Raw genomic sequence first — 14,108 nt, forward strand, 5'->3', positions numbered from 1 at the left:
TATATAATGGAACTTCAGGCCCAATCATTTTATATGATGGGGATCAAGAAACTTCACGTTCTAGTTTGATCAAGGAACTTTGGGTCTTGTATATACTCATCATAATAAAATGTAGTGCAATAAGTAAATTAAAGTAGAGGGAGGTAATTCCAGCCACTATAAATAAGTTGATTTAAGTAATGATTGTGACAAGGCTTTAATTTAGCTCCATTCACATAAATATCAAAACTTAGAGATAATAATTGTTATTATAAGAAGGACGACAATGTTGCGCCATTCACATATATATTAATGTATGATGGGCGATACACCAATCACATTAATAACAAGATTGATAATGATAAGGAAAAAGTAAATACTAACTTACTATACTTCCCTTTCTTCCTCTTTTGTCAACACTTTAGTACGTCCAATTTTTCTTTTCTTTTTCATTGGATTCATGGCACCATTATTTCCACCTTTTGAATTTTAAATAAAGGAGATTTGGTAAGACTTTTGTACAAGTCTTAAGCCACTGAATTTTGTGTAGACCCTGACCACCTACCTTTGAATCAGTTCTTTTCTTTTCACAATTCATTGCCAATAATAATAGTTATATAATCAGATGTATATTTGCTTTAAGAAAATTAGTTGTACAGAAGTATGAAGATAGCCAGCTAATCGAGGTGAGAGGCATGCACTGCTTCACCGGATTTATGGCATTATGTTTTCCATAGACATGAGAACTTCTCGTGTTGATAACGTGTTGTGAAATCAAGGATATGTGTGCAGTGAAACATAAAGTAAATAAAATACAATATTTACGAAGTTCGGCAAGTGTGTCTATGTCCTCGAGGCAGCAGTAGTACTTTCTTTCATTATCTGAAATAATAGGAGTATAATGATAACTCTCACAATTTCTCTCTCTAGCTCAACTCACTGGTAATTTCTTCCGCATCTCTCTTCTTTCCTCTTTTCTTCTCTCTCTCTCTCTTTGACATTGAATTGCGTGTTTACAATGAACGAATGAACCTCATTTTACAAAGGTTTTCATTCGACAGAGTAATGTAGCAACACTATTCATTTTACAAAATTTCTTCAAATAAAAAGTAATCCATCTGATTTTTCTTCATATAAATAGTAAAGAACTATTCATATGGGCCATCCACATATTACATTACAACATTTAGTAAATATTTTTTGTATGAAGAATAATTTTAAAAAAAAAATGATGAAGTGCTAATTTAGTCCCTAAACTATTATCTCAATGAAAATTAGGTTCCTAAATTATTTTTTGGGTAAAGTATTCCCCTAAGTTTATTAAATATTGCTAATTTCATCCCTACTATTATATATAGCTATTTTATCCAATTTTTCGTCAGCTTAAGTCATTTGAAACATTTTAGAGTGTAATACTGTAATTTTCTCGCATATAAGACATTAACCTTTTATAAAGGTTGCAAATCTAACGTTTAATTTACCCTCTAAAGTTAACTTCATCTACTGTTTCTTTATGAAAAATTATCAATCTACTTTCTAATGTGTATAACATGCAAGTAACATGACTTAAATTGACGGAAAATCGAATATAGTAAATTTGAATTGAATATTAGCGATGTAATTGGCAGATTTTTATAATTGAAGGATTTATTTTTCTAAAAAAAAAATAGTTTGGAGACCTAATTTTCACTCAGATAATAATTCAATAACTAAATTGACAGTTCATCCTTAACAAAAAATGTTTTTTGTCCAAAAAAATAAAAAAAGAATTGCAAACTAAATGATGTATCATTAATAGGAATGAACATGTTTATCAACGGTCAAGTAATAATCTAATCATCAACGATCAAGTAATAATCTAATCATCAACTTTCATATCATTTAGGGCTGATTTGGTATTACTATGTTTTGAAAAAAAGTTGCTTCTGCTGTGCTGTGAGAATAAGCAACTGTGAAATAAAGCAGTAGAGTGTTTGGTAAACTTTTTTGTAAAAGTGCTTTTGAAAAAAAAAACAGTATTATAGTGTTTGATAAACTTTTATGTAAAACAGATGTGAAAAAAAGCCGGTTTTTCAAAGTTAGGTTTTGCAGCTTCTTGTTTTTGACTTTTTTTCACCCAAAACTGTGAAAAAAAACTAAAGCTGAATGTTTACCAAACACAAAAACAGCTTCCAGCTTTTTTTTATACCAGTTTTTTTTAGAATCACCTCAGTACCAAACCAGGCCTTAGTTTAGGGGTATGCCATCCACACATCCCATTTTACTTCTCACACACCCCTTGATAATTTATGTCTGTTGATCTTCTTTAATTCATCCAATCTGACGGCTGAAAATTAAAAAGATGTGTGAAAAATAAAATAAAATATGTGGTTATCACATTCCTTTAATTTGTAATATTTTATCTACAAATTTACTCTCTTTAGCATTATCTATTAAAAAATAATTACAGACTGCAGAGATTTAGAAAGACGAAAGTCGAGACGATCGAGTAGTTCCAAACTTTTTCCAGTTTCTGGTAATAACATTACAAATACAAACCCACCAAGAAACACTACTTCCACTCCCATTTCCACTCCATCCACACCTAAATACCTTTCAATTTCCATGCAACTGGCCCTATCACTCACAAACAAGAACCTCTGCAGACTGCAGACCTCAGTGATCCGAACCCAGTACCCACTACACTCATCCTCTTCATCTTCTGCAACCCAGCTCTCCGGCGGCTCCAATGGCTTCCCTCTCGATTGGGGCCCACTTGCCTCCATCCCACCACCACCATTTCAAGAAGCGCTCCCTTCCCTTTGTCTCTAAGACCCACAGCTTATTTCCTTATCTGCCTTGCTTCGGCTCGTCTCTGCGTGGAATTCGAGGTTCCAGATTGCTCGGCAATGGCGTGCTGGCCAGAGCTGAGGACAAAGCACGAGATTCGAGGTCTTCTTCTTCTCCTTCAGCTCAGCAGCAGAAAGTTAAATCCAGCTCCGACGGAGAGTTGCAGGTTCTTCTTTGGCGAAAAGCTTCCTTTTTTAACAGTACCCAGTTGTTAGTTTTGCTTGTTTTGCAATTTGGTTGGTTCATTTTGGCAAAGTACGTGTAAATTTGAATTGGGTAATTCGTGAAAAGTTCAACATACTCGGATAAATTTGTGAAAATTAGTAATTTTGAAAGCCCCTTTGATAATTTGTTGATATTTTGAATCTCCTTACTGCATATAGTTTAATTAATCCCTTTGAGATTAGAATTTGAAATGTATCAGTGGCACCCGCACATATAATTAGTTCATGGGTATGGAATTGCCTAATAGGATAAGACGGGTTTCTCTTGGATTGCCATTTACTTGCTGCTTTGTAAACTAAATTGTCGAAACTTGAAAGTTTTGAAGGCCTCTAGTATGGCATCTTGCTCTTGTTTGGTGTTGGTTTTCTCAATTTCTGAATCACATTTTAGCATATTATCAGGAGTTGAACCCAAGTTCTGGATCATGTGATCCTTTATGTTCGGTTGACGAAACGAGCTCACAAGAATTTGAAGCCAGTTACCGGCCAAAAACTGATTTGCTGAAAGCTATTGCAGTATTTGCCGCAGCTGGAACAGGGGCAGTGGCAATTAACCATTCCTGGGTTGCTGCTAATCAGGTAACATTTTATTTGCAGCGTGATTGTTTGAATGTGCCTTTCCCATGATTTCCTAAGTGCTTCTTCAGCATATAATTGTACACATTTAAAAAGGATGCTTTATTACAACACTAAGTTGATAAGACAGAACTTGTGATACAGGACGTTGCCATGGCATTGCTGTTTGGAATAGGATATGTGGGCATCATTTTTGAAGAATCTCTGGCCTTCAACAAAAGTGGAGTAGGTTTGTTAATGGCTGTGAGCTTGTGGGTAGTAAGAAGTATTGGGGTAAGATTTATATTTACTACTTGAAAGTGCAACCACATTTGCAATATCTTGTACATATTTCCATCTCCCAAACCTAATTTTGATACTTTATTAGGCTCCTTCAACTGATATAGCTGTCTCAGAATTACAACATGCATCTGCTGAAGTCAGTGAAATAGTGTTTTTCTTGCTTGGTGCAATGACGATTGTGGAGATAGTTGATTCGCATCAAGGATTTAAGCTGGTTACTGATAATATAACCACTCGAAAGCCAAGGACGCTCCTTTGGGTGGTGAGTTCTTTGCTTCTTCTGTCATGCGAATGTCTATTATTATTTTCTAATGCACATTTGAGATATTGGACTTACTCTAGCGGACTCATTCTTGATTATTCAATCAATAACTTCTTGGAACATACCATATTTCGCTGGATTGGCTGTGGTATAAGAGATTTGTATGTCTGCTAAAATCCAAACAGAGAAGAGTGTTCAATAGAAACTACGGCCAAATCCCAAATTAAACTTCACTTTTTGTGATTGGGTTGTCCTTTTACTGTTTACATTACTTTATGTGTCAATCAAATTGCATATAATGAGTAAATGTTGAATTTTCAGGTGGGTTTTGTGACTTTTTTCCTTAGTTCAATTCTTGACAACCTGACGTCCACCATTGTCATGGTTTCTTTATTGCGAAAGCTAGTTCCTCAGTCAGAATTTCGCAAGTATGTTCTGAGCATCTAATATCTATTTGAAGATTTCTTAATACTGTTTCAGCTAAAATCATCCAACGTTAAGTTACTTTTGGGCATTTAGGCAAATGTCATTTTTTTCTTTTAATAGTTCCAACTTTTAGAATTTACTCTTTCGTGGTGATGTGTTGGAGAATACTAGATATGAATGGTCAATGTTTCTAGGTCATTAGAATACGGTCCAAGGAAAATCATATTAAGCTGAATCATATATCTGTTGAGGTTTTTGTTTGAAATGTTTCTTTGAATGAAGACATTGCTTCCCAGATTTCCGAATCAACATAAAGGAGATGAGATCCTGCAAATAACTAGTAATACACATTGCAAGAGGCTATACCTTGACCCTGTCAAAGGAGTACATCTCTTGCACAGATACATAAGGAAACTAATAGAAAATAATTGCCCTATTTATTCCCTTACCTGCAATCTCGCCACTTGTTATTCCAGCCCGGAATTACTATCATCCTACTCATTCTAAAACTATCAGTTTCTATTATATCTTTGACAACTTGTGATTAGCATTTAAAAGAAACTTATTATACCACTTTCTGTGTATGTTACTTAGGAAGTCAATTAGAAATAGGATAATAACTAAAACTGTGTTTGTTTCCAAATATAGTCTCTTTAAGCACCACTTTAGCATGTTCATATTTCCTACCTCATTTGGCCATGTATAAAGTTGTACTATATTTCCTGTGCACTGTGCAATAATGGAGCCCAAAGAGAGGCTTAATTTCTGCTTCATTCACCGAATTGTATTTTATTGACAGGCTTTTAGGAGCTGTTGTTGTCATAGCAGCAAATGCTGGTGGTGCGTGGACTCCCATTGGTGATGTTACCACTACTATGCTGTGGATACACGGTCAGATATCCACGTTGGAGACAATGAAGGTCTTTCTCTTCACTCTGACATAAGTATTCATATATCAAATTTCTTCTCGTTTTATTTTTTTATTTTTTATTTTTACGTTGTCCTATTATCTATTTACTAGGGATTTATGCCTGATGCGTGTTATTGTATTTTCCAAAGCAAAACTGGAGCTTTTATGCAACCAATCATGGTTTAGCTTATGCTGTATGTTAGTCCTATCTTACATTTGGAAAGGTTGTACTGCAAGGATGATAGTTATAATGGTTTTTTATTTGCCTTCCATTGATCTTCAGTATGACAATATATACTTGATCTCGTTATTGAAATGTTATGAAATTTTGTTCACCTGAATTCTTTAGAGGCATGTAATGAGAATGGGTATAAGCATACTATTTTATGTGGAGAAGTTTTGTAAACCACTTTTCCATTTAGAGTTTCTGTTCCTGAGTGGTAAGTTTTACCGTCTGGATATCTGGCACTTGATTATGTAGAATGATCATCCTTGAAGTAATTATTTTATCAATACTCTGACCTAAAATGAATACGTTTTTCTTGCTTCAGACCTTGTTTATACCTGCAGCCGTTTCTCTTGCTGTTCCTTTGGCGCTTATGTCCCTGACTAGGTACTTCTTTTGTGTTGTCAAACCAAAGACGGAATTGAGATGTGAAAGTGTGTATTAAACTTGGTGAATCGTAGATGAATGATATGAGTTTTTCTTCCATTCAGTGAAGTAAGCGGGAAAGGACCAGACACGTCAATTGTCATGGCATCTGAACAGATGGCACCTCGGGGACAGCTTGTTTTCTCTGTAGGTATTGGAGCTTTGGTTTTTGTTCCAGTGTTCAAGGCCCTAACTGGGTTGCCTCCTTACATGGGTATGCTTCTGGGACTCGGAGTCCTTTGGATTCTGACTGATGCTATACATTATGGTGAATCGGAAAGACAGAAGTTAAAAGTGCCGCAGGCTTTGTCAAGGATTGACACTCAAGGAGCCCTGTTCTTCCTTGGCATCCTATTGTCAGTTAGCAGGTGAATACACTGAAACTGTACTCGACTTCTTTTTCTTGCAATTGCAAAAATCATTATCATATAATTAGCAGCAGTAACAAAGTTTCAAGTCAATCATATATATCGCATGGCTTGGCATCCTACCACTTGGCTTTCGACAGACTATGCAAAAGTGGCTACAGAAGGCATAAATCTCACTTTCTGCATTTTAACTTCTCTTGTACTCTAGCCTGGAGGCAGCAGGAATTCTTCGGGAATTAGCGAATTACCTGGATTCTCACATTCCCAATATTGAACTGATTGCAAGTTCAATAGGAGTAGTATCGGCAATTATAGACAATGTTCCACTGGTCGCTGCAACTATGGGGATGTACGACCTCACTTCCTTTCCCAAGGATTCTGAGTTTTGGCAGCTGGTTGCATATTGTGCTGGTACTGGTGGCTCCATGTTAGTTATTGGTTCTGCAGCTGGGGTTGCTTTTATGGGGATGGAAAAGGTGGACTTCTTCTGGTACTTGCGGAAGGTATCAATGAGTCAACTGGTTTCAAATACTGTTTAAACATAACATCCTTGAAGTTTCATCCTCCTTTTGGTGTTGACGAAAAAATTCATTGTCCGTCCTCTGCAGGTAAGTGGTTTTGCTTTTGCCGGTTATGCCGCTGGTATCGCTGCCTATTTAGCAGTTCAAAACCTCCACATCTCCCTGCCGACTACAGTAGCTCAGGTTCCTTTCATTTCTGGTTCATGAATTGGAACTTCTGATGATGCAGTCCATACTTCGACATGAGTGTTATTCACTTTAGATTGCTAGTGATTGTGGACAGTGAATGAGCAATAGAGCGATGATTCTCTCACTTACATTTTATAAAAATTATTTCATAGGTTTGAGGAAATAAGATTCGTGCGACGATGAGTTCAATGAGATTTGTAAGAGCTTTTAGGGAAGACACTATTTCCTTGCACAGAAATAAACAATCCCAACTTCAAATGCGGTATGAAAGCAATACAGGGTACACACATAATCATCGCAAACTGAATTATTCTTCGTTCTCACCTAAATCTAACACAAATCATACGGATTTCCAAAATCGGGCAGGTAAGATGTAGCCACGCCAACTAACGAAAAGCAAAACATAAGGAAAAGGCAGTCTACAACTTGAGGAAAACGAACTCTTCAACGGCTTGAACATCCCCAATCCTTTTCAAAGATTGCTTGCTGGGTTGGTCATCCACCCCGATTGCCATCACAGCCTGCCTTCGCGGGGCAATCCTTCCAACACTCATGAAACTGACATTCACATTCTCCTCTCCCAAAATGCTTCCGACCTGTCCTATCATACCTGGCTGATCAACCTGTCTGCAGAGGATGATGCTACCTTCCAAGCTCACATCAACTTCGAATGATCCAACCTTCGTCAAGTGAGGAACCCCATCCTTAACCCTACCCTCCACCTTGATCTCTCCGCTCTCTGATATCGCACTGGCAAATTTGGATTCCACGTTGGCAATCTGAACTTGGATTGAGTCAAGTGGATTCTCAGGCGAACCATCAAGAATGGTTCGCTCTTCTGTTATCCTAAGTCCTCTCTGTTTGGCAGTGAAATCTGCATTAACCAGATTCACGAAAACGCTGGATATGGGCTCAATGAGGCCCTTCGTAATCATGGCTCGGAGCAACCTAGTATCAAGGTCATCAGGAGCCCTAGCTGAAGCATATGAGACCTTGACAGTTTTCACGCCACTACCTCCTGCCACTAACTGGACTGCCAGTCTCCCTAGCTTCTCAGCAAGTACAACATAAGGCTTCAGTTCTGTCAAAACCTACAATCGAGAATGGCAAGAGAAATTGTAAATTATCGCAAGCGCCTGAAGAATTTAATCTTGATATTATATACACTAACGCGTTATGAACATTTTAGATTTGGTACGTGAAACTTGAAAAATTCGTAACACTCCAAAACATAACAGGTAGCTTTGCAGATCCAGTTCAATTGTAACATTTCCAGAGCAGACAATAAACAAGCTATCCAGAGACTTCATAGAAAATGAAAGAGACGAGTATATTGGGCAATTGCGATGATACCTCAGCAGGAACCATTGGTGCATTGACTGCGGTAGCAGCAAGCTCTCCTTTCAAGGCTCCAACGACGGCTTCAGCAATTTCAACGGCCACGCCTTCCTGTACATCAAATTCAAAAATCATAAGACACCCAGGTGAAAACAAAACCTAGGAAATAAGATATTGACGCAAACCAGCAAAACGGTACCTGTGCTTCCATGGTACTGGCACCGAGGTGAGGAGTGGCGGTAACTCTCTCGTGCAACACCAACTTGTTGCCCTGTGGTGGTGGCTCCACCGTGAACACATCGAGAGCAGCCTACAGACGAAGAAAATCAATGACATTATTAACTTTCATGCACAATGCTAAAATGCATATGGCATTTGAATATGTAAAGGGTAAGAACCTAACCTGAGCAACAACTCCGGTATCGAGCGCCCTGACGAGTGCATCCTCATCAATGACACCACCACGAGCGACGTTCACAATTCGTACCCCCTTCTTCATCTTGGCAAAAGTGTCATCATTGAGAACCTTCGCGGTGGCAGGAGTAAGAGGCATGTGCAAAGATATGAAATCGGAGGTAGCCAAAGCCTCATCGAAGCTCACAAGCTCCACACCAATGGCACGGGCACGATCCGCCGGAGCATATGGGTCGTGGGCAATCACGTGCATACCGAGCCCCTTGGCACGCCGAGCCACTTCAGATCCAACTTTCCCGAACCCCATCACGGCTAAGGTCTTCCCAACAAGGGAAACACCCACATACTTGTTCCTCTCCCATTTCCCTGCAACACAACGAAATTGAATCACAACTGTTCGACGAAATGCCCCAATGAACACAAAGCAAAGGAAAGGTTACAACTAACAGAATAACTCACCAGCTTTCACAGACGCGTCGGCCTGAGCGACGTTGCGAGCCATGGCGGTCAAGAGAGCAATCCCGTGCTCGGCAGCCGCAACAGTGTTGGCCGTGGGAGCGTTCACCACCAAGCACCCGAACTCAGTCGCCGCAGCTAGATCCACGTTGTCGATGCCGACGCCGGCTCTTCCCACAACCTTCAACCTCCCGCCAGAGGACTCGAACACCTCGCGGGTGACCCTGGTCCCGCTCCGCACGATCAACGCGTCGCAGAGCGAGATCTTGGTGCAGAGCTCCTCGGGACTGAGATTGTAGGAGCAGTCGACATTGGCGAACTGCTTGAGGAGGTTGATTCCGGGCTCTCCGAGCTTCTCGGAGACGAGGACGGTAGGCTTGGCGTCGAGGTTCGCAGCAGACAGCACCACGACCAGCCGCGGAGGGGCCCGGCGGCGCGAGGCGAGAGTAACTGAGAAAGCGGAGAGGGAGGGCTTGGAGGAGAGAGAGAGGGCGGGGTTCCGTAAAAATGGGAAGCGGAGGGTTTGCGATGCTGACGTGGCCATATTTGGGTGGTGCTGGCGGTGATGCTACAGGTGGTGGCGGCGGCGGCAGTGTTTGAATGTATGTTTTTCTCTGGTCGAGGTGTTTTCGTACGTATAGATGCGTGTCAAGTGGGGTGGGGAGGAGAGAGAGTGAGATTGAGAGGGGAGAGAGAGAAAGAGAGAGAGAGAGAGAGAGAGAGAGAGAGAGGGGTCAGCCCTCAGACACAGGGGTTCGGAGCTTTGTCGTTTCAGACAGGCGGGCACTTTCACGCGCTAGTTTGTCGAGCGGGAAAGTCGGGATGAGTGGGAGAGCGTGTAGGAAGCGAGAGTGGGGGAGGGTTGGTTTTTGGTGAAATACCAACCCCGGCCACATTTTAATTTCTTGGTTGGAAGAGGATATTTTTCGGATCCACTTTGTAGGGATATTAGAACATCTTCAACCAAAGGATCCAAAGGGTTAGAGGGTAGAAAATATCCTGAAAATCATCTTCAATCGAGGGCCAAACCAAAAGGCTTGTGGGCCCCATTGGACAAAAAAAATGCCAAAGGGCCAACCGATTAGCCCAAACCAGCTAACCAGTCGGGCCTGGGCCAGGCCAACATTTAAACACAACGGCTAGCTGACATCTGTTACCATTGGATTTTTTTCTTTTTTGGCCAAATGTTTTTTTTTAAATTCTCATTTTTTTCCTATAAATACCTAACACATTCCTACATCATTTCTCACATAATTTTCACCATTTCAATTCTCATAATTTCTTACTTCTTTCAACAATCTTTCCTTCAATTTTTTCAATAATTTTCAAATGACCTCATCTACAATGAAAGATAGGGCTTGGACCCGAAAAGAAGATGAAACTCTTTGCAGGGCATATAGATGGGTCTTGGAAGATAGTGTGAGGGGGAGTTCTCAAACAAGTGAAGGTGTTTAGACTCTTGTGTCCAAAAAATACTATGAGTTCTATGAAGGCACCACTCCACCGAATACCCGAAGCCACGAGAGTTGTTCTTCAAGATGGAAGATACTTCTTCATCCAAGTTTGAATAAATTGCATCAAGCACTGTTAGCAGCCACAAGTAGACATGAAAGTGGCGCCAATTACTATGACGAAGTAAGTGTTTTCACAATTTATTTTAAATATTTAATTATATTACATTTAATTTCATAAATTACTTTCCTTTACTTTTTGTAATTATATATAATTATATTACATTTAATTTTATAAATTAATTTCCTTTAATTTGTGTAATTATATTTTATAGGTACGCCAAGTGGAGGAATTGTATATGGAGGGCAGCTCGAAACCTTTTCAGCATCATGGTTATTGGGAAATTTGTAAAGGATGGGTGTTATTTGAAGATCCACCTCAACATAGAGTTGTCTTACGCGGGTGTTCGGAACTACATCCTCAGTTGCAGATGTGGATGAAAATGGATCTCCTACCATTCAAGAAACAAGGATAGAAAATTCGTCTTCGGGTGAAGGTTCCATACCTAGGGCTATGGGATGAAACAATGCTCGAAGGTTAAAGGAAAAGGGCAAGGCAAATGATGATTATACCGCTCAACAAGAAGTGGCGGTCTTATTGCGATTAATGGCGGAGCAAAATGTCTTTGCCGCGGAAAGGCATGAAGACCGGGCCAAACAAATACAAGAAGAGATGGATGATAGGAATATGCAAAGGAACACTTCGGATTACAGTCCAATGAGTAAGGCCTATTTTGATCAAAAAAAGAGGAAATTATGGCCCGGCGACAGTTATTTACCTCCAACTATACTCCTACAATGGCGGATGATGAAGATGATGTTGATTATGGACTTTAAATTTAAGTTGTTGTATTTTTTTTTTTTAATTTAAGTTGTAGTTTTTAAATTTAAGTTGTTGTAGTTTTTAAATTTAAATAATAAATTATGTTTGGCCCTTTGGCCCTCGGTTGGAGACGGTTTTTTGTCACAGGGCTAAAACGAGCCCTATGACTCTTTGGCCCTCTGTTGGAGATGGTAAGAAATATGGCGATGCACTGTTCATTAAAATATTAATTTGTTGGAGGTCCAGAGGGCTAAAACTAGCCATCTGGCCCTTTGGACCCTTCGGTTGGAGATGGCCTTAGGGTCCTCACTTTCTAACTGTTCAACGTATATCGTGCGGTCAGTTTTCATCAACGTATATCGTGCGGTCGGTTTTCATCAGATACTATTTGTGTTTAATTTTGAATAAAAAAATCAAATGATTCATGACCGCACGATACACGATAATTAGCTAAAATTGTGGATCCCTAGAATCTCCACAAATTGGATGGGATCCAATTCCTTCTTGGCAGGACTCGATAACTTTATTTATTATTTAAAAGGACACAAGATAAGGGATAATGCTAAGGGAAGTCTCTCAATAGAAATAGTAAAGAAACTATGAGATTTTTCAATTTTCATGGATTCTCTGTCATCTCATATTTTTGGAGTAATGTTTTATAATATTAGTAAGGGAATTGACGTTAAACTATAAGATGAAAGAAGAGAGTACATGAAGAGTCCCACTTTGAGAGAGTCCGTTAGCATTTCTGGAGACATAAATTTTATTTCCACATTTTTAAGATAAAAAAATTATTATTTTCTTGAGCAGTTCTCTCTACAAACACAAACACAAACACAAGAAATAGTCCTAGACGCTGGCCTTAGCCTTTGGCTGTGGTGCAGGTGGCAACCCTTAATTTTTTTCCTCCTTCCGTCTTTCTCTTTTTCCTTTTTTTTCCTCTCTCGTATTTCAATTTTCTTCTTATTTTGTCTCAGTTTTCCTTGAGTTTTGTCTCAATTTTTTCTCTAAGCTTATCTCAGATTTCACCTTCATGCCCCTTCCTTCACTTTGTTCCATTTTTGTCCCACCTCTTCACTCCTATTTGGCCTAAGATCTACAACTTTTCCCTCGTTTCCTTCCCCTAACCAACATCCTATTTATTCCTCCATTTCTCAATCTTACATATCCCCTCTCACCACTTGGTTATGTTGTCCTCCACCTAACCAAAGCTGATTTTCATTATGATTCATCAACCACTGCCTTCTGGTTCTGAACACAATGGATGTTTTCATGGCTTGTCTTCGGTGACATGCGTTGGTGTTTGGTGGCATTCAAAGTGCACATCACACTATTTGCTTGAATTATAGGAGTGCTTTCTTGCAAGTGGCATGCCCACCCCCATTTTCTGTTTGAATTATTCAGTTTGTTTAGTTCTTGCTTGGTCCTTCTTGGTGGTTACGGCCTTGTGATGGTGCATCTATTTTTGTTGCTTCTGTAATATTCTGTTAACTTTAACCTTGACAGTTAAAATTGACCGGCGTTGACTTTTTTTCAAAATTCACTCGAGACCCTCCTACGATATTTCGATGCACTGGTTCCTTTTCCACACACTTTTTTTTTTGTTTTTTTCAAATTCAAACGATTTAATTGAATTTTACTAATGGGTCTCTATATTATGTTTAGATGCGATTACTATTGGCTACCCAGCCTTTCCTAGTTCAAACGCTTACAACCTCGTAAGTAACTGTGAGTGGGTCTTTTCGTTTTCACATTATATGTATATGTGGTTTTCTCCGACACTGCTTTCATATACTATGATGTGACAAGCCATGTTTAACTTTACAAATATACCTTTCGTACACTTTATGTTTATAATATAATTTGTGAGCATAAATTTGTGGCATGACATCCTTGCATCTTATCTGCTTATTAGTACATGTTTGCAAGGTGTCTCTTAGTTATTTCCTTGAGGTTTTACTTCGCCTTGAAGTTTCCGAAAATATCTGGAATGACAATGTTAGTGTTAGAAGTGGTAGCACTCAACATAAGAGTATCTAGGGGATAGCCACTTTTGGTCCCTAACAACAATAATCTTTCAAACGTAGTAGTTGTAATCCTGGACCTTCAAAAGGAAAATCGAATTCCAGTAAACCCCATTCTGAAGTAGGTTAACACAATTTCCATTCCTGAGCTTAGGGTAGCTTCACAAACAATAGTTTCCAGAATTACTTCCGATGCAGTACCCGTCACTACAGTGTGTATGGGCACGGGAGCACAAGTTGTTATATCTATGGTTAGCAATACTATAAGTTATAGTTAGTGTCCCTAGAAATGACAAAATGATCTTACAGGAGCAGCCTTCCTAG

At 39.2% G+C, this 14,108-nt stretch overlaps 2 protein-coding genes across 2 annotated transcripts; one reads left to right on the forward strand and one right to left on the reverse strand.

Annotated features, from left to right (window-relative positions):
• The first annotated feature begins 2,424 nt into the window (after nt 1-2,424).
• On the forward strand, nt 2,425-7,476 carry LOC137727941 (sodium/proton antiporter 1). Its single transcript, XM_068466806.2, has 10 exons — nt 2,425-2,974; nt 3,435-3,611; nt 3,753-3,881; nt 3,976-4,152; nt 4,474-4,580; nt 5,378-5,498; nt 6,040-6,101; nt 6,206-6,508; nt 6,717-7,011; nt 7,117-7,476. Exons 1-10 carry the CDS (start codon nt 2,708-2,710, stop codon nt 7,234-7,236), a joined length of 1,758 nt encoding a protein of 585 aa, XP_068322907.2. The 5' UTR covers nt 2,425-2,707; the 3' UTR covers nt 7,237-7,476.
• Nucleotides 7,424-10,373, reverse strand: LOC137727939 (D-3-phosphoglycerate dehydrogenase 1, chloroplastic). Its single transcript, XM_068466805.2, has 5 exons — nt 9,430-10,373; nt 8,960-9,336; nt 8,756-8,866; nt 8,572-8,667; nt 7,424-8,309 (listed from the first exon to the last, which is right to left on the reverse strand). The coding sequence occupies exons 1-5, from the start codon at nt 9,968-9,970 to the stop codon at nt 7,638-7,640; spliced, it is 1,797 nt and encodes a 598-aa protein (XP_068322906.2). The 5' UTR covers nt 9,971-10,373; the 3' UTR covers nt 7,424-7,637.
• Between the last annotated feature and the right edge of the window lie 3,735 nt (nt 10,374-14,108).

Source organism: Pyrus communis, chromosome 10 (genome assembly GCF_041283825.1).
Source record: "Pyrus communis isolate YQ-2024b chromosome 10, ASM4128382v1, whole genome shotgun sequence".
Classification (NCBI taxonomy): domain Eukaryota; kingdom Viridiplantae; phylum Streptophyta; class Magnoliopsida; order Rosales; family Rosaceae; genus Pyrus; species Pyrus communis.